The sequence below is a fragment of the Schistocerca americana genome, chromosome 5, assembly GCF_021461395.2.
Source record: "Schistocerca americana isolate TAMUIC-IGC-003095 chromosome 5, iqSchAmer2.1, whole genome shotgun sequence".
NCBI lineage: Eukaryota > Metazoa > Arthropoda > Insecta > Orthoptera > Acrididae > Schistocerca > Schistocerca americana.
In genome coordinates, this window is record NC_060123.1 from 293,154,556 (window position 1) to 293,175,384 (window position 20,829).

General features: G+C 42.4%; 1 protein-coding gene across 7 annotated transcripts in view; it reads right to left on the reverse strand.

The window, feature by feature from the left end:
• The window catches only part of LOC124615342 (hepatocyte nuclear factor 4-gamma), a 695,490-nt gene that overhangs the window by 186,794 nt on the left and 487,867 nt on the right, over positions 1-20,829 (reverse strand). Inside the window, exon 1 of one of the 7 annotated variants that reach the window (XM_047143146.1) lies at positions 7,855-8,042. The exons of the other annotated variants lie outside the window; for them this stretch is intronic. Coding sequence (XP_046999102.1) covers positions 7,855-7,975 — 121 coding nt within the window. The 5' untranslated portion in view covers positions 7,976-8,042. Of the gene's footprint in view, positions 1-7,854; positions 8,043-20,829 lie in introns of those variants that run through there. 7 annotated transcript variants of the gene reach the window in all.

Below are 20,829 nucleotides of genomic sequence, written 5' to 3' on the forward strand. Positions count from 1 at the left end.
CGTATTTTGCACAAGGATGGCACCAAGCAAAAGATCTCTCTATTGAAATTTATACAAAAGGTTAGCATGGATCTGGTAGCTGCAGGAGTCAGAAATTTTGGTCGCCAATGTTCAAAAAAGGTACCGCCGGTGCCAACGAAGTAAACGCCACGTACCACTGTGAAGATTAGCCTGACACAGAAGAGACTGGCAAGCGGACAAGCAAAGAACGCAGGTCGTGCTACAAGGACAAATGTTGGTCTTAGTGTACCACAAGGTTTCATGACTACCATTTGGAAACAAATTGTGTGTAAATTACATATAATCGTTTTTGTCATAGTATTAAAGAAATATACAGTTATGAAGTTACTTAATGTTTTCGTTTCTACTTGAGACCTTCGTGAGAAAATGTAAAACTTCTTCCGGCGGGGGATTTTTCATGTTTTTGACAACGCTGATACACATGCGTCCACATATGTACGCAAGGATATTTCCTCATCTATAAAGTATGAGGTTTAAAATGATGCTAGATGCGTGCCTCTAAGTTCCTTGACTATTGTGTAATTATTCTTTATATTTGCTAGAAACTCGCCAGTCGGCATACGCAATCGAAGAGGAGATAGATCAGTGTTGAATGTTGTAGAAGAGAATCAGGAACTTTAGTTTCGTTCAGCCGACCGCCTTCATGCGGAGCTGATGACTGTATTATAGGCAACATACATTGCATACGAACGCCGCAGAACTTCTACGTCCTGTCGCCTCTCAGGGCATAATCAGTCAAAAGAGGCCTAGTGTCACCGGGAAACGTCAGCGAACATTCAGCCTCTCACAAAAGCTGTCTCCCGTGACTGTCACTCCTAGACGTCTGCCGCAAATATTTTTAAACAATGTATACATACATATGTAGGTATGAGGGTCGGGTATCGCTAAATACTTACTAAAGTAGATGAAATTCGCACGCGTCTCAGCGCCCTAAGTTAGCAGCGCTGCGTATAGTCAGCGGAATTCGTGCCTATTTACAAATTTGTGGAAACGTAATGCATTGAAGAAACGATAGGAGTTGTAAGGGGCATGCAGTTTGTGGTTCTAATTAGAGAAAGAGCAAGGAAATTCATTGGGATGTTCATCTTTCCATATGTGCAGTATAAACAAAGATGGCAATATTTTGCAAACAAATCCAGTCAGATTTTTCATTAGCCCTCCTGACATCTATGAGTCTTAAGGTAGACCGCGAAAAATCCTTAACGCTAAAGAAAACAGCGCATTAAAGGGCTAAATATGAAGATATCCTCACACAATACAGAATTTATGCTTTGCATTTTTGAAGAATAATAATGACAATTTTAAAAGTAACAAGGGCCTTATTTAGGGCTGGTGGTATACTTACGTAATATACCTCACTAGCAGGTAGCTTCATTGAAATTAATTGCATTTATTGTGTTTCGATACAGATACACGTCCTATATATTATTTAACAATCTTATTTCCAATGACTGACTGAATTGAGAACGTCGATTGGCGTCGTGCACACACCCAAAAATCATATGATTCCCGATTTTTGTTTCTCACTACGAACGGAAGTACGAAACGAAGCAATGGGCAGGTGCGAGGGCCGGTCACCGCCATGGAATGGGAGTAATAATTGGCACGCCAAGAAAAGTCGCGGTCACTCAAAGGACGATGAAGGGGAGAGTAGGGGGAGAGGGAAGAGAAAGTTGACTGTTCAGAAAACAGCAGCATGGAGGTAAAAATATAATAGAAGCCTCGCGGCTGTTCGAAGAGTACAATTCCCACAAGCGCTGATGCGTCCCGTTAGTTCCTCGGCTGATCGAGACCTCCTGACGCACTGTATTCTAACTTCCTTGGTTATCGCCATCGATGTGTGAGTTAATCATTTCCGATCTTTCATGTACACGACCATTTCTGAAGTGATTATGAATTTTAATGCGAATTGTTAACAGTGCCCAGAAGTCGGGACGTTTGAATTCCTGCGTAAGGCTTAAGGGAGATAGACCATGACACCCCTAAAAATTGGGACTTTTCAAGAAAATCGGAATATCCATAAACGGTAGACAAAACAGCAGCAGCTCTATCCTGGTTGCCTCCTCATTCATTGTTTCATCAGGTGCAACAAACATACTGTGTGTTCTACCTGGTGATCTGCCGTATCTCCCTTGGCTGTTAATTACTGGATAGAATAATAAGCAACACAATAGACGGTAGATTGAAGAGGTACTACATAAAGCTGACTGACTACAGAATACGTAAATACTCCAGTCTTGACGTTAGAAATATAAAAAAAAATGAAACTCAGGATACCTTCATAACATTGGCTGATCTAAATACAGCCACCGTTGGATACGATAGAAATCATAAGACGAGTTGGGATATAGCGAACAGACAGCAGCGTGTCCTACAACTTCGCAAAAATAAAAAGGGAGTAATTCAAAACAGAGCCCAAGCAAGACTTTTTCGTATTGAGAGGGGTTCTAAGTGATTTCTACATCTCATTTTTAATGTTATTTAACAAATATGCACAATAAGCAATGAAAACGCAGAAGGAAATTCTAGGAAAAGGTAAAAGTAACAAAGAATCTACACACGACTATGAGGAATAGAATGACTAATTAGCACAGGATCTGGATTAAAGGTAAACGAAGGAAATAGCAAAGCGATGAAGGATAGTAGAAGAGACTGACGAATTTCTAACCATTCTGCGTGTAGGAGACACGAACAGAAAACTGAGATCTAGTAGGCTAATTACACGATGTAACTGAAGCAAGGGGTACATCAGAAAGCTGACTGGCACAGGGCATGAACGCTTTCTTCAATCAAAGATTTGTACCATCAACCAATGCTGATGAGAAATTTAACATGTTATCAAAACTATGCATCTGTATCAGAGAATTGTATGAACGAAAACATACACTGCAGAAGATCGGAGAAGAAACTGGACCTTTATAAGTATACTGGAGGGGGATGCTAAATATTAGTTGGACAGGTAAGTACAAAATGGTAAGTTTCTTGAAGAAACAAACCACGAGTAAACTATCGGGAACGCCTTTACCAGAACAGGACAGGTTAGTGGTTCATGTTCCAAAGTGACTAGGAATGGTTAACTTCCTACAGTAAAGAGAAAATGAAGTGGCAGACAAAAATCAGGAAACGTAAAACGCGTCGTCGATAGGAGCAGAACTAGGCTGAGGTAACCGGAGCATTGTTGCAGGGCTCCCGAGAACAAGGGACCTTTTCGCGCCTGAAGGAAAGAAAGAAAAAAGAATAATGTCGAAGTACAATGGAGAGGAGAAATAGAAAAATTATCAAAATCGGTCTGTCAAGTGACTCCTGGATTTATTTCCATTCGGAGTCTTAACTCGGCATAAGCAGACAAGGGCTACTGGTTCTAAACATGAGAGGACTTCTCGACACAGAGCCGTTCGAAGGTTATTTTTAAGCCGTTCGTGTGTAGCGGGGTCGATGAAGGCGACCGATGGCAGGCGATACTGCTGCCGAGATTGACAGAGACGTGTCTCTCGTGTGTCGGGCCTGTAATGAACTCCTCGTCGACGGCACTGCTCGATGTACCATACCGGGTGTACACAACGGCGAAAGAAGTCACGTACATATGATATTTTCTGCTAGAAATGTGTTGTCACCAAAATGAAATGCAGCGTTAAGCAATGTCGCCTATGACGTCAGACCTATTGCACACAGTATCGTTTGATCTCCGGCAACCTTTACGTATCTAGTGCTAGAGAGGCGAGAAGCCAAGAAAATATCGACGAATTGATCTATGTTTGAGGATACGAACTGCATCAACAAGAAGTCGATAAATTTAATTATTTGTAGCAGAAGCACTAATCTTAAACTGCATTTCATTCCGTTTATAGCCAAAGTGTAGAAGGCGTCCAGGATATGAAAGAAAATTTAGTTTTAAGAGAAAAATAGAGCTTAAGGCATGAAATCGACCTATAATGCATTACAAATTCCTATAAATATATGTTATTTCTTATGACACGTCCGTGTAAAATCGCGTGTGTAAAGAAACCATGGTGATTGAACATTATCTCTACGAGCACATACAGAAGTGCACTTGGCACGGAAACATCACGGGAGAGTGGGCAGTTTGTAATGGGACAGTTCTGCTGTAATTACAAGATTTATAAGATCCAGGATTCTCCAAGACAAACTGCTTCAGACAAATTGTGATAAACAGTCTAGATAACTGGTTTGCAAAAACAAACTACCCTGATTACAACTACATAGTCGGAAATCCACGAGTCCATTACAAGTATACGTCTTTAATAAAATGATTTACGTTGTACGTCCACAGAAACGTGTAATCGATTTGACCCCTGTGTTTTGTGTGTCACGGACTGACAGAACTCTGATGTTTGTTGACTGGCCTGCCTTCTGACTAAGATCGTCGTGCTGTGCTTTCCATCCTTCTTTGCGATCTTCAGTTCGTTGTAACCGCTTTGGCAAGACGCTGCAGCAACTGGCGTTGTCAAACATTTCGATGTTTGGATAAGCATCTCTTAACCTAATCTTTGAAAAACACTTCAAAATATTCAAATTGGAGGCCGTATCTATCCTCTTCATCAGCTCTTCTGCCTGCAACTTGAAAGAATCTATTTCGTAACTACCTCCACTGTTTCTGTATCTCTGCTGTATTTGAAATCAGCTGCATATTTTTCAAAATAATATATAGAATGTTCGCTTTACAGTGACAACAAAATCTAAACATGCAGGTTGTAAGTGCAGATATTTCTATTGGTGACTAAGGACGGTGTACTGAACAACATTACATCAGTATTTACGTCATTTGCCACTACAAGCCGCTGGTTTAAGATTGGTTAGTAACTCGAAGTACACGTGGCAAGAGCAAGCCAATAACGCGTATTTTCCCCTGGGCAGCAGGTCGTGAGTTGAAGTGTGGACGCAAAATGCTCAGTCTGTACTGAGTGGCGTAGTCCACTAGTCTATTCCGTGGAGCAGTACGACCGTGCTGACAGCACCAGATGGTAAAGTTAGTGACGTGTTTGAGGGGAGACTGTTCAACGCACAGAAAAAATATTCTATAAGTAGGACCTAAATCCAGTGACCTAATATCTGAGCAACGCATCTCATTACCAATGATAGTGCGTACATTTGTTTACAGGAGCGTTCACCTCAGAGCCACAGAATATAGCTATTTATAGGATCAACGACTAAAAACAGGAGGCTTATTCTTGAATTCCTTTTTGTGTACTAGTCACAACGTACCAACAGTAATATATGCAGGGTAGAGTAAGTTACATAACCGACCCCTATCCCCGTATTTTTTGCTTTCTTCCTCCAGTACGTCTCCTTAGCCTTCAGCCGCCAGAAAATCGGACAAATCAGAACCATATTTCCTTCATCACGTGCTTGCCGACCTTTGAGATCCTGTAATATCGTAGCGAAGTAGCGACAAGAACTCCATAACTGAACGTGAGCCAGTTGTCTAGTTGGCAGCTGTGTAAAACATGCGCACTGTTGGCACATAAACCATGTTAGCGATAGAAGTTTGTTCGGTGGTAGTGGTTTCTTTCTGATGCTATTACGACGAAACGACAGTGAAGAAACGACATTGTGACAACAGCGCGCGTATACAGCTGCGGGCAGAGGGAAAGGCTACTTCTCGTAGGCAGAAGATAGGAACATGTGGGATAGGAGAACTGACGTAACAGTCTATCTTTCTCGTTTTTGTTTTTCCCCGGAAGGTTTTTGCGCCCGCTCCGTGCCCATGCCGTTGGCGGTGGTCTGTCCTGCCAACCCATCGGTGCGGCTCTGTTCGACAACTGCAGTATCTAGTATCGTACCGGTTTTTCGAACTAATTAGCGTTTAAATGTTCACCACTCGCTAGGTACTCTTCGTCTCAGTGGCGGTTTACGCAATCGGGAACATGCGCAACAACCGCAAGACTCAGAAGCAGACAGGCTGCACGGAATCTTCCCTGTGAGCACGCGATGACGCAGCAGCTTGCGCGCCTGGACTCTCGTCTGACGCGTTTGTATTGTCTGCCAAGGCCGCATCGTTTGACACTTCGCTAAAGCAATATTTTCTCGTTCCTTGCTTAGTATCTGCGAAACGTTTTACTGACAAACATTACACCGGTCGCTGTTAACTACGAAAACTAAAGCCGCAAGAGTCACACGTAAATCTCCGTCAAGTCATCCGCACTTAACAATCGCATTCATGCCCGCACGGCATTCCATACGCAAGTTGGAATTCGTCGTTCAAACATAGTGACAAAAGTTCTTTTCTCACGTAAACAAATCAGAAGCGACGTCGCCTATCTGCGGTAGAAATACGCATATTTCTTTGAAGCGTATCACTCCTTATGGGTCATACGAAGCACTCGAAATGTAATTTCTCACAGGCCCCCTGCACTTACTGTTTTACAACGCCGTCAGATGTTCCTATAGCCGGCCGAAGTGGCCGTGCGGTTAAAGGCGCTGCAGTCTGGAACCGCAAGACCGCTACGGTCGCAGGTTCGAATCCTGCCTCGGGCATGGATGTTTGTGATGTCCTTAGGTTAGTTAGGTTTAACTAGTTCTAAGTTCTAGGGGACTAATGACCTCAGCAGTTGAGTCCCATAGTGCTCAGAGCCATTTTTTGTTCCTATAATTCTAGTGATCCTATAATTCTGTCTCCCGGAACCACTTTTTACGTCTTTAGAAATTAGCAGTAACATTTTTTGGCGGCTCGTGGAGTCAAAAGAGATCTACAGAAATTAACTGTTAAAAATAAAAATGATTCTGATGCTGTAGTATGATCTCAGGACACCAGTCATGCATAGGTTATTATGGAGTTGCATTCGAGCGCGGAGAACGAGGAACAAATTTCTCACCGGACATTCAGACATGCGTTTTCCTTATTTTTCGACATCAGTCTAGTTCAGTGCTGAAATGGTTCCTTCAACAGGGGCCACAGCCAATTTCTTCCCTTAATTACGTCGCATCCGAGCACCATTTCCGCCTCTAGTGACCCAGACACCAATGTGACTTTACTCCACGGCACGATGTTACAAGCATTCAGGGATGATGGAAAAGAGTAAGTGTATAACTTGGGGTAGAGGACTCTGGCCCGGAAACAACCGAGTCGAAAGTTACAGGCTCTGAGCCTCTGACAGGGAAATACATGTACCGGTACTGTTGTTGCTAAGATTGTACGGTTGGAAACTTTCAGAGGTGGTAGTATGGTCAACAGAAGAAAAAAACTCCAAGAAGTATGGGATCTAAAGTGCGTACCCTAAGAGCTACGAGCATATGTACCGTGATACAACTCTTCTGCGCAATATGTCCTCTTAGCTCTTAAGGTGTGTATTTTAGATTCCAGGTTTAGTAGTAAATTTTTTTCTTGTCTTGGTCCATAGTACTACATCTGAAAGGTGCCTACCCTACCATCTTAGCAACAATACCTGTACATATTTTTTCCACTGTCAATGGTATCAGACCTATTTTTGTTTATAACTTTTGACTCGGTCGTTTCCGGACCACGCTCCCTTACCTCAATTTGATACGTTTACCATTCTCCATCATCCCCGAAAATTTGTAACGCCACGTATTCACCCTGTATAACTCCCCACCCTTGTGGATTTCGAAGAAGATATATCGATGCAGTTTCTCTGTGGGACTGATGTAATTTCGTGTCTAATGTCTCACACTGCCGAAGAGCACTACTGTTTTCTGTTCTGGACTCGACAATCGAATTTAAACCTGATGTACGGTGTACTAAGGGAGCGACCGGGCAGCAGACTGCACTGGCGGTGTTGCGTGGCCTGAGACGTCAGCGGCAATTATCCCCATGCGCCGGACAAGCCAGTAATCGCCAGAGGCGGGGTCACTTACTGAGAGAGCGCCGTCTCCTGGCGCGGTCGGCCAGCACGGACGTGGTGAAGCCGCGAATGCCCACGGTGACCATCTCGATCAAGACGAGCGCGTGCTGGCTGCGTCGCGGCTCGCCTTGCATCCGCGCTACGGAGACGCGTCTCGCGGGCGGGCCAAGGCGTCCGCCGACCGGACAACTGACGCATCGCGCCGCGGTGGGCGGCGCCACGCCACCACGCGCTTCCCGCGCTCAGCACCAGATGGCAGCTACTGCAGGCCGCACTCGTTTCGACTGCTGTCGACCGCTACCCTCGAAAGATCGACTGCTCCAGGCAGTGTTTCACAGATTCGCCCTGAAACTTCGACTCCCGTAAAGCACAAGTCGAAGTTTGGCCGCTACATCCAAGCCTTCACGGTCGAAGTCGACAAACAGTAGCGCGGTGAAGTTTGACATCGGAACTAGTCACTTAAAAAATTTCACTGCTGTTATTTTGACCGTCGTACAGTGGGCTCTTAATGCAGTAGTGGAACTCAGTATAAGGGCAGGGTGCTCGCAAAAGTAATAGTACATATAAAGCACACATACATCGAATTTCTTTGAAAGTAGTAGATACATATAAGACAGAAAATCATCGCGGAATTACATAATTTCTCGCATAATATCACTAACAAACTATCGCGTTTGCATTTCTTGGGTGGAAATTAGTGTAAACGCACTTACTGTCCTGTTGTGTTATTACACTGTTAGTACTGTGTCCAACATTCGTCTTCCTAATTACCTCAAAATTCTCTTCGGCATTGATTTTGTTATGGTTTGTAGGTCTTGTAGTGAAGTTGTCGCCCACTCTTCTGGTGTTGCTTACATGCGGCCTCAAATTTCTTACCATTGCGATACACACACACCGTATAAATGTTTTCCATGGGGTCAAACCCAGGCTACGCGCAGGCCAGGCAAAACATCGATATCTTTATCTTCAAACCACTTTTTTGTTGTGCAGAACCCTGCACAGATGCAGTATCTTAATAAACAGACTTTCGTCGCATAAGTCCTCAAAGATTCAAACCAATTCTGTTTCTAGTATCTTAGTGTACGTATTAGAGTTCGTTCTAGTGTTCACCCAAGCAACACGTGATTTACCTTTAGTGCAAGAGACTTCCCACACCAGAATTTCTGCTCATTCTAAACGGCTTCCCTGTTCTCAAATCACGCCAATAATATTGAAATTAATACGGCCAATCTAAATTAAATTACTTATCACTGTAGATCACTTTATCCCGCTCTGAACTTCATGGTGCATGTTTTTCTGAGAACACTGTAATCTGTTTAGATGTGACAGCAGGGATCTGCAGGTGTTTCTTGAATGCAGAATGTTTGTCATTTGATAAAATCTGTCTCACACGTCTGGCAGTTACTGGCAACTGAGAATCAGTAATAACCTGATAAGAATAACGGTTTGTCGCCCTTGGTAACCATTTCGACGCCTCATAATTTTCTACTCTGCTCATCTTTTCTGTTCTGTCCTTATCGTGCACCCAGTCATAAGAAATTTTCAGTCACTGTACGGTTCAACGTCTTGGCAATTTGACGAGTAGAGTTCCATTTCCTTGTATGAACCGATTTTTGCTTTTTCATCACTTACTAACTTTTCAGCGTGGCATTGTTACAATCGTGATTTATGTACACACCACGGACTGTCACTGATGATGTATGCTTTCTACCTGTAGTAAAGGCTCATACGCACTCTTCACACCGCACCTGCTTTGATATCAATAATTTCGAAATCAAATTTAATGATCCTTTACTACTATTGCGCAGTGTAGGTGAACATGAGATGGGAGTTATGATACTGTGAGAAGCATTTGACAGAGCACTGAAAGATTTGAGTCGAAACAAGGGCCATGGAATAAATGACATCCCGTCAGAAGAACATATCTTTGGGAGAGCCAACCATGATGTAGCTACTCCAGTTGGTGTGCAAGATGAGACAGGCCAAATACCTCCAGACATTAACAAGAATGTAGTAAGCCCAGTTCCAAAGAAATGGCTGTGAGCACTATGCGACTTAACTTCTGAGGTCATCAGTTGCCTAGAACATAGAGCTAATTAAACCTAACTAACCTAAGGACATCACACACATCCATGCCCGAGGCAGGATTCGAACCTGCAACCGTAGCGGTCGCTCGGCTCCAGACTGTAGCGCCTAGAACCGCACGGCCACCCCGGCCGGCCAGTTCCAAAGAAAGCAAGTGCTGACATCTGTGAATATTACTTCACTGCAAGTTTAGTAAGTCATAGCTGCAAAATACTAACTCTAATAATTTACGAAAGAATGGTAGAAGCCAACTCGGGGAAGTTCAGTTTGGAATGAGAAGAAGTGCAGGAACACGCCAGTCGATAATAGCCCAACAACTTCTCTTAGAAAATAAGTTATGGAGAAGCAAACCTACGGTTATATCAGTTACAGATATGGAAATTTTTTTTTGACGATGTTAACTGGAACACACACTTCGAAGTTCTGAAGGTAGCAGGGGTAAATTACAGGAGACGAAAATTTATTTACAAAGTGTACAGAAACCAGACGACAGTTACAAAAGATTAGGGGAATGAAATGAAAGCAGTGGTTGAGAATGGAGTGAGAAGGGGTTGTTGCGTACCTCGATGTTGTTCAGTCTGTGCACTGAGTAAGCAGTAACGAAAACCAATGAAAAATTTGGAGAAGGAATTAAAATTTAGGGAGAGGAAATAACGACTTAGAGATTTACCTACGACATTGTAATCCTGTCAGAGATAGTAGAGGTCTTTGAAGTGCAGCTGAAAGGAACTGACAGTGTGTTAAAAAGTGTAAGATGAACATCAACGAAATCAGAACATGAGTAATTAAATGTAGTGGAATTAAATCAGGCGATACTGAGGGAGTTAGATGATGATGATAATAATTATGTCTTGTGGCTAGGGCCTCCCGTCGGGTAGACGGTTCGCCGGGTGCAAGTCTTTCGATTTGACGCCACTTCGGTGACTTGCGCGTCGATGGGGATGAGATTATGATGATGATGACAACACAACACCCAGTCCCTGAGCGGAGACAATCTCCGACCCAGCTGGGAATCGAACCCGGGCCCTTAGGATTGACATTCTGTCGCGCTGAACACTCAGCTACCGGGGGCGGAATAGGGAGTTAGATTACGAAGTGAGACACAAAAAGTATTAGATACGTCTTCTTATTTGGGCAGTAAAATAGCTGACAGCTGAAGTAGAAGGAATATAAAATGTAGACACAAAGACAAGAAACGCGTTTCTAAAAAAGAAATTTGTCAACATCGAATATAGATTTACGTGTTAGGAAGTCTTTCCTGAAGGTATTTGCCTAGGGTGTAGGCATGTGCGGAAGTAAATCGTGGACGATGAGTTTAGACAGGAAGAGAGTACAAGCTCCTGAAACGTGATGCTACAGATGAATACCGAAGATTAGATGGGTAGATTCGGTAACTAATGAGGAGATACGGAATAGAACTGGGGAGACTGAGTTGACAGGACATACCCTGAGTTATCAAGGGATCACCAGTTTAGTACTGGAGGGAAGTGCGAGGGTGAAAATCGTAGAGGGAGACCCAGAGCTGAATACAGTAAATGCATTCAGAAGGATGTAGGTTGCAGTAGTTATTCGTAGACGAAGAGGGTTGCACAGGATAGAGTAATATGGATAGTGGCTTCAAATCAGAACAGCAATAACACGGTGTACTTGCACCGAAAAAGCGCTAACTTCCGGGTGGTTTCCCAATTCAGGCAGCAGTCAATATTTGTTTATAAATCTTATCTCCGGCTCTGATAGTTGTCCTAATAATGTCCGAACGAAATCGCCTTCGACATGCAGCCGAGTAGCGACATATCGCATCTGCGCCGGTCTCAATAAGAATAATTTTCTTATCTTAACTAAAGGAAATTAAATATTACTTTCGTCGTGTAGCTAGTTTTCCTCTTTTGTCTGGAGGGAAGTCGGACGGTAGGAGCGGCAACGCAGCAGATAAGGCTAGTATTTGGAGAACCGTTGCTAGGAGCGCGGCAGCTGGCAGGGAATTGTCTACGTAGCGCTGGGCTGGGAAGCCAACCGACGCCACAGCTCCACATAGGTGCGACCACGCGATGCCTCATTCCCCGTGCGTTAGTGCAGCCGCTCGAAAACAAAGGTGCACGCGTCAGAACTGCCTGAAAGTGTACAATGAATCCAAGTTCACTGTAGTATCCGCTGATATCTATACAATCCAATGCTACTGTGAAAGTTTAGTACTGTTCTTGGAAAATCTAGACAAGATTGGTTACTTATAATGCATTTTCTACAGAGCTAAAAAGGACGGCAACAGCGCTTCTTCATCTTAAAACCGATTATTCAAATCCAAGCCTAAGGTACTAACAATGATTACAAATTTAACTTCTTCCATTACATTTCTTGTGTAATAAAATTGTTTCACGACATTATTCTCAGATTCACAACTAAAATGATATTGTCAGTATTAGCGCATAGGCTTCTCACGTTATTCTTAAACTGTAAACATCTTGATATACTGTGGACAACGCGTTACCAAGAATCAAACCACTAAATTCATTGGCACTATTGTTTTCAACTGGATTTAAAAACTCCGCCTTCAGCAAAACACGGTGCTTCTTTTCCCTGACATGTATCGACGCATTACAGATATCTTCGGTGGCTCTCATTTTACTTCTGTAAAACGTTATACAAACTTTTGGTCGGTTCTTTATTTTACACGTAAAAACAAAAATCTGTGAATTCTACTTTGTTGCCTGAAACTGCATCGGTTTCAAACAGTGAATTATTCGAACAGTCTCGCTTTTATGCATTTTATGGCACTAGAATGTGCCACCTGCAAAGTAGACAGTATAATGTTTCTTTGCTCTAAAAGCAACTGTCTTTTATACTTATCCGAGAGCAACAGTGCCGTTTTTTTTGCTATGTTGTGCGTCCCTTGCTATGTTTCGTGGGTTGTACAGGTAGGCAAAATAAAACTGACATCTCCCCGATGTTATTCAATCTGTATATTGAGCAGCCAGTGAAGGAAACAAAAGAAAAATTCGGAGTAGGTATTAAAATCCATGGAGAAGAAATAAAAACTGAGATTCGCCGATGACATTGTAATTCTGTCAGAGACAGCAAAAAGACTTTGAAGAACAGTTGAACGGAATGGACAGTGTCTTGAAAGGAGGATATAAGACGAACATCAACAAAAGCAAAACAAGGATATTGGAATGCAGGCGAATTAAGTCGGGTGATGCTGAGGGAATTAGATTAGGAAATAAGACACTTAAAGTAGTAAAGGAGTTTTGCTATTTGGGGAGCAAAATAACTGATAATGCTCGAAGTAGAGAGAATATAATATGTATACAAACAATGGCAAGGAAAGCGTTTCTGAAGAAGAAAAATTTGTTAACATCGAGTATAGATGTAAGTGTCAGGAAGTCATTTCTGAAAGTATTTGTATGGAGTGTAGCCATGTATGGAAGTGAAATGTGGACGATAAATAGTTTAGACAAGAAGAGAATAGAAGCTTTCGAAATGTGGTGCTACAGAAGAATGCTGAAGATTAGATGGGTAGAACACACAACTAATGAGGAGGTACTGAATAGGATTGGGGAGAAGAGGAGTTTGTGGCACAACTTGACTAGAAGAAGGGATCGGTTGGTAGGCCATGTTCTGAGGCATCAAAGGATCACCAATTTAGTATTGGAGGGCAGCGTGGAGGGTAAAAATCGTAGAGGGAGACCAAGAGATGAATACACTAAGCAGATTCAGAAGGATGTAGGCTGCAGTAGGTACTGGGAGATGAAGAGGGTTGCACAGGATAGAGTAGCATGGAGAGCTGCATCAAACCAGTCTCAGGACTGAAAACAACAACAACAACAACAACAACAACATATGCACCTGGGGATGATGATGTAAGCTGGCTTGCCCATCTTATTGAGCACTAAATACTTATTTTTTCAGGTCAGTTTTATCATAAGGGGCGATCAAAAAGTTTACGTTTGAGGTCGGTACTGCAGCGTATACGCAACGTAGCGCGACTCCGAGGAGGGTATACAAGCACTGACGTGTAGACAAGGCATTAGTTTTTCATTCGTCTATTTCCGACGTGCGTCCGGTAAATGTGGAAATGTAAACTACGGTGACATCATTACCAAAAGCGTCCTAACAGGACCAAACGTGCTGTTGTTCTTTTCTTGGATGCCGAGGGATAAAGACTGGTAGACATCCATCGGAGTATGAAGAACGTGTATGAAGCAGCGGTGTTATGCAACCTCCTCTCGTCCTAAGAAGTTCAAGAGCCAGCTGGAAAGGCGATGCTGACCATGTGCTTTAATTATAGGATGTCATTGCTTATTGATTTCAAGTTACCTGGTGCCTCTGTTACTGGGGAACGGTATCTATGCGATTACCACATCTTCGGCCCCTTAAAAAAGGCCTTGACGGGTCGACGATTCCTATCGGACGAGGATGTGCAGTAGGCGTTATGGACTTCGTAACACAGCTGGATACAGAGTTTTACCAAACTGGTATCATCAGTGTAGTGTGTCGGTAGGATTATCTCACTGCTCACGGCGATTTTGATTGGCATACCGATTCTGAACTGCACGGTCTTCGAACGGAAACTTTTCTAATGTCCCTCAAATGTCCATCGAGTAATTATTCACACTACTTTTCACAATTTTTCAACACAGGAAAAATGTAGTAGGAGTTTCTAAGATGATTATTTCAAGCTTTTCCATTTATTAGATTGCAAATCATTTAGGCAGAGGGCTGTTAGATCTAATACACTATTATTTTTACGATATTTTTCAGACTGGCTTCCACAATAAGCATCTAGTCTCTATGAATTTCTTTTCGTTAGAAATCGCGGTGCGAAACACTCAACAAAACTCTTCTAAATGCATGTTGTCAAACAGCGCAAGGTATTTCCAGCAAGAAGGGGAGTTATGCTCTTTGACGTGCGCAATTCATTGTGTCAAAATCAAGTGCGAAACAGCACCTTAATGCCTACTATCCTGGCAACAGACTTCTGCCCACGCTGTACTTGAAAACTGTATGTGTGACCATTATTATTTATAATTAGTCGTTATGCGTTCACGTTTTTTTCAAATCGATTTATGCGATTTAGAGAACCATCAGAAGTTAGACTTTTAACGAAGATTACTGCTTAGAATCAGTAATATAATTCGATTCTTGTAGTGGCGAACTGGCGTCCTATTCTCGCTATTTCGGTAACCCGTGACGCAGATACCTCTGTTTACCTTTCGAGGTGGTACTGAATAGCCGTTCCTCCTCATGATTCCCGAAGAATCCTCTGTATAATGCAAGGGATGGGTTGCGAAATGCGGTAACGACCTCTTGTAAATTGTATCTCGCACGTGAATTGTTTGTGGCCACTCAAAAGTGGGCAAATATCCCATTTTTTTTCGACAGTACGGACTATGCCACAGCTGGCGCCATAGTTGCTCCAGCGTATGAAACAATCGCTGCCAAAGAAGGGAGACATTGTATTTGATTGTAATGGAGTAAACGAGGCGTTCTTCAAGTATTCACACCACTATCGAAAGTATTTCTGCTTATAATGTTCCTTGGCAATCCAGGGTACTCTCTTACAGAGTTTCATTATCTGAAGGAAATACGAGATCACAATCAAACAAATACAAAAATGACTTTCTCTGTAGACCTTTCGTCCACTGTATTAAGCACTATGAGCACACTTTTTGCCATTTTAAGAGAAGGTATGAAGAGATTTTACACCCAGCTTTAGAACTGCAGGGAGCATTGCCTTTAGGTGGAGTTAACCCTGCCTTGCTCATGCACAGTGACCACTTAAGAAAACCGAAACCGGCATCTTCTGCTCCGTGGAGAGCACCTACAAAGTTTGAAACTTATACGCAACGAGAACGAGCACGTTGCATTTTATGTAAGTGAAAATAAAATTATTCTGTGAATTTGTTGATGGTATACCTGAGACATTGTCCACAGCAGTCTTGCCACAGTAAAGTATTGAAATACAGAGACGTCGGACAGTGACATACTACTTTAATTCGATTGAAGCAGCCAAAGTACTACAGCAAGGTATCTCGTTTTCCTGACAAACAGTGCTTGAAAAAAAAAATCTGTTTTATCATATCCAGCAGCGAAACTTTAGAACATAATTGTGTTTACACTGAGATATCTGTAATCAAAATTCCTTGGCCTCTTAGAATTTGATAGTGTAGTCTAATTTCTGTTTGTCATCCAATACCTCCTTATTGACAGAGAAAAAAAAACCGTAACATAAACATTGTGTGAAGTTACTGACAACATTATTTCTAGAGAATAACAGTCTTGTCTGCGTTTCTGCAGAACCTGTTCTCTTGATCCTGAATTCATCCCTCGGCTAAGACAGTTCTGCTAGGAACGAGACGCAGAGAACAGCAACAGCACGCTGCACCAGGGGCCGCCGTAAGTTTCGTCATGTGCCACGGGGTTATCGTTTACTGCCCTCAAGATCGCTGCCCGGAATGCCAATGACAGAACGAGCACGACATCCTTCTCATGTTTGTGACGTCACCAGCATTTTGCCGTGAGCCTTTTACGCGACATACTGGGTCTTAGGAAGCCATTACTGCTTCTGGACGCAAACACTGCATCTCTACCCTAAAAAGCAGTTCTTAACAACAACCAGGTCCTATATGTATATACAATCAACGATCTCATTTTCCAGTTCACTAAAAAATATTCGAATGCTTTCTGTTGTGCCTTTCGAATCTAACGTTTTCTTTTGAGAGACAAGGTACCGAAACCCATGAATATACATTATTCTGTTCTTTTATTATGTATTTCTAGAGTGCATTTCAGATAGAGAAGTAAATTTTTAACGTTGTTTCCACTCAGAATACTTACCAACCCTATAGCGAACGGTGCTGGAGTTAATACGACTGTGGAATAAAAGTCGGTATAACGAGTGTTTCGGTTGACAAACTATGCACTGTGTATGCTTTTAATCTCATACACCGAAGGTGCAGTATGCTGGATTCGATAATAGATTTCTGCAACATTAATAGGGATGTGTGAAGCAACGCGTGTAACATTTTATACACAAAGGGTTTGAAAAGTGTTCCTTGAAAATATGTCCGAGTGGGAAAGTAAACACTTCTTACGAATCTGGCAATCACTAATTCTTTACTAATTATATTTGTGTTAATCATAATGTACTATATTTCGTTCTCTGATAGCAACAGCTACACAAAGACTAATTCAACGACACAGTTTGATAAAGTAGTTTAACGGCATTCCTGTGAAGTAGGTATACTTCCCGGATTCTTGAACTGCCCATCCATATGCCATGAAAGGATCCACAAACCTGATGAAGCCAAATTTTGCTACAAACCGAATATTGTTCTATTGTTTATGTCTTTATATCTTTCTTTTCTCTGACAACCAAGAGTTTGGGGGGAGGGGGAGTGGGTGCGGGTGCGCCCCCCCCCCCCCTCCCGAGAGAGAGAGAGAGAGAGAGAGAGAGAGAGAGAGAGAGAGAGAGAGAGAGAGAGAGAGAAATTATATTTTGTCGTATTAGATTGTAGAATGTGGCTATAGCGGCGTCTTTTTTATAACTTATTGAGGAAAGCAGTATTACCAAGACACTTCACGGAAAAAAAGTATTTCATGACATCATGAGTGGTATTTGGACAATTCTTTTTCGTCGCAGAAATATGTAAGTTTTTTATCCCTCCTGTCTCGTTTATCTCGAACTGGTTAAGAAGTTGTAGACGATTAATTGGCATATAAAAAAGACTCTGCAATAACTACATTTCACAGCCTGAAACGACAAAATAGAATACGTGGAATATCAACAACCCTGAGTAACATACTTTTCATTAGCAAACTGAAGGCTATCAAAGCAACATTCTGCACGCTACGAATCAGATAAGCTATTTAATACCAACAAATTCAAGTTCCATTGACGTTGAAATACAGGTTTAGACTAGTGAAGGTATTATGTAACTACGTACAGTTCTCGACTGCATTCGAGTGAAATTTAAGAGAAGGAGTACAGTGGCAATGCCAAGTATCTGATCCATAACTGATAATCGTTAAGTTTTTAAACTGATAAATATGATTGTGTGGCTTCTGGTCTTCTGAAAGTCTTCCGCTATGTCTTCAGGTCAGTGGTTTCCGACTGTTCCGGTTCTTATTTTCTCTAGCGGTTTCTCATTTGACTTCATGTGGCTTTCCACTACTCCTAAATGCACGATAGTCATTCTGTCACCATAAACGAATGGAGAGTACGAGTACAATCTTCGCATCAGTAGCCAAAGGCAATGTCGCCTAGTACAAGATGTTGACCTGCGATAATAAAGCAAATATGATAGAAGCAATGGATTTACGATCATTTGATGCCTCAGAGAAGAGAAGTAAAGTGATGTAATGGCTTTATGGTATACAGTAGGAATTTTCACAAGATATAGAAACTTGCTATATTGTTTAAACTATGCGTTGCAGCCTTGTGCGCGTTCCGCCGGGAAAACTGTTTTCTCGTTGCAAAATAGGGGAAACTACGCTGTGCTGGCGGGAATGGTCTGGATATCTAGTACTTCCCTGTTTCTTTCAACGCACACAGTGAATGCAAAGCAAACCACTAGAAAAACTTTTGCACCGTCCACACGACCAGCGTAGTTTGTATTTTTGTAAATCTAGAATCTCATTTGCAAGATTCCTTTGACTTTAGTTTATAGCTATGCGCAGCCAATTGTGTAATGGAGGTCAAGGTAAAACTGCATTTCCAATGCAGTTTAGTAGTGTGCGCTGCATCGCCAATACTGTACGAGACATTATAGATTGCGTGCATCTCCAGCTACACTCCGCAAGCCACCTCGCTGCATGCTGTGGAGGATACATTGTGTACCACTGTCAATTTTCCCATTTCCAGTTCCAAGTGCGAATGGTTCCCGGAAAGAATGATTAATGGTAAGTCTCCATGTCAGCTTGAAGCTAATTTTACCATCGACGTCTTTCGAGAGGTATAGGGGAGGGACCAATATATTGGTTGATTCTTCTGAGAACGCATGTGTGTGAACTCTGAGGTATGGTTCTCAGTGAGGCGATACAATATGCACTACGACACGCTGCAATTAGGGTCGCGCAACACTACCGCTGTTAGTGCGACACGTGTGTTCCCACAGGAGCCATGCAATGGGCAACAAGACACAACAGGATGCAATAGCCTCGCCTGTGGCACGTCGCTGCCAGTCTCGTCACAACTTCCAAATGTGTCAGGTAATTACTTGAGACTGGAAAGAAGTATCAAAAATGGTTCTGAGCACTATGGGACTTAACATCTGTGGTCATCAGCCCCTAGAACTTAGAACTACTTAAACCCAACTAACCTAAGGACATCACAAACATCCATGCCCGAGGCAGGATTCGAACCTGCGACCGTAGCAGTCGCGCGGCTCCGGACTGAGCGCCTAGATCCGCTAGACACCGCGGCCGGCAAAAGAAGTATCGCTCTCCTTCCAGTATTAAGAACAATTTCGATATATTAGCTACATTTAGTACACAGCAATGTATACCTAAAATGCACCATTCGTAAACTGGTCAGTAATTGCATCTTATATTGCAAAATTTTCAAAATATGCCTATGTTTTACTTAAGTTCGAAGTATGACAGCAACTAGGGGCAATAGTGAACAGAAAAGAAACTATTAGCTGTGATATCAGACTATAAGATGCAAAAAAAATTAATTTTATCGAATAGTTTCTTCAAATAAAATGAGAAAGATTGCGTAATGAAGTATACGCGAGAATTCCAAAACAGTGGTTTTTAATTTTTAATACAAGAACTACTGAATAACTACAGCGATGGATATACTCGTAGCATTGATTCAGTTGCATAACGAAAGTTTTTTTGAAGGAACATCAGATACTTGAAATTCCATTTCTCTGTATATCACCTAGTGATATACACAATCGTATTGGTTTTGCATCGCTGTCGTTCCAGTGTGAACCAGTTAAGTCGCTTCAGCTACGTTTCTTATCCCTCCACCAATGCAGGTTGCTTCTGTTATCTATCACGAGTCCTTCGCGTATCGTATCACCTCAGGGAGAAACACGCCCCTAAAACCAAACCCCCACCATGACGCAGAACGTGTCTCGTTCAGCACCTGCCACTGGAGGTGGCTGAGGATCTCCTTGACGTTTTCAGGCTTATTAAATGAATCGGAAACGAAACTCACTGCTCTTCTTTGGATCTTCTACATTTCCTCAAATAATCCTGTTTGGTATAGTTCGCACAGTGACGAACATTGTTCTATTAGTCTAACGAGAGACTGTCAGCTATCTCCTTTTCCCTGAGTCGCATCTGCCTTACCTGAGATTAGTATGAGATCGTTCCACTTTACACAGCTCCATACGCATATCCCTAGATTTTTTTAGGTGTGACTGCTTCTAGTGATCGTTCTTCAATCGTGTTATTTTATAATGGGTCCGACTACTGGTGCGCAATTTACATTTGTTTACGCTATCAACTGCACCTAGCGTCGATCCTCTACAAATCTTCCTGCATTTCGCTGCATTTTTCCTAGAGTTGCGTCTTCTCTGTATACAACAGCGTCGTCGGCGAAGAACCTCATGTAACTTCGGACGTTATCCGCTAGGGGCATGCCTAAATTTGTTTGTACATCTGAAGATAGCTTTCGTCGAGAATGAAATGCTGAGTTCGGTTTCCCAGAAACTGTTCAACACACACAGATGTTCTGATATTCTTTACTTTCGTATTTCGTTCATTAGGCCCCACAGCGGAAACGGCAGAAATTTCATAATACACTGTCCAGTCTGTCAGCATCCCTCGAACGGTCATTTAAACCACAGACTACGAGCGAATTGCCGTTTTACGGCTAGGAGAGGGAGAAGCTGTCCGCCGCATTAGTGGTCAGCTACAACAGCTACTGAAATCACAGCTCGTAGCTGTCCCGAGG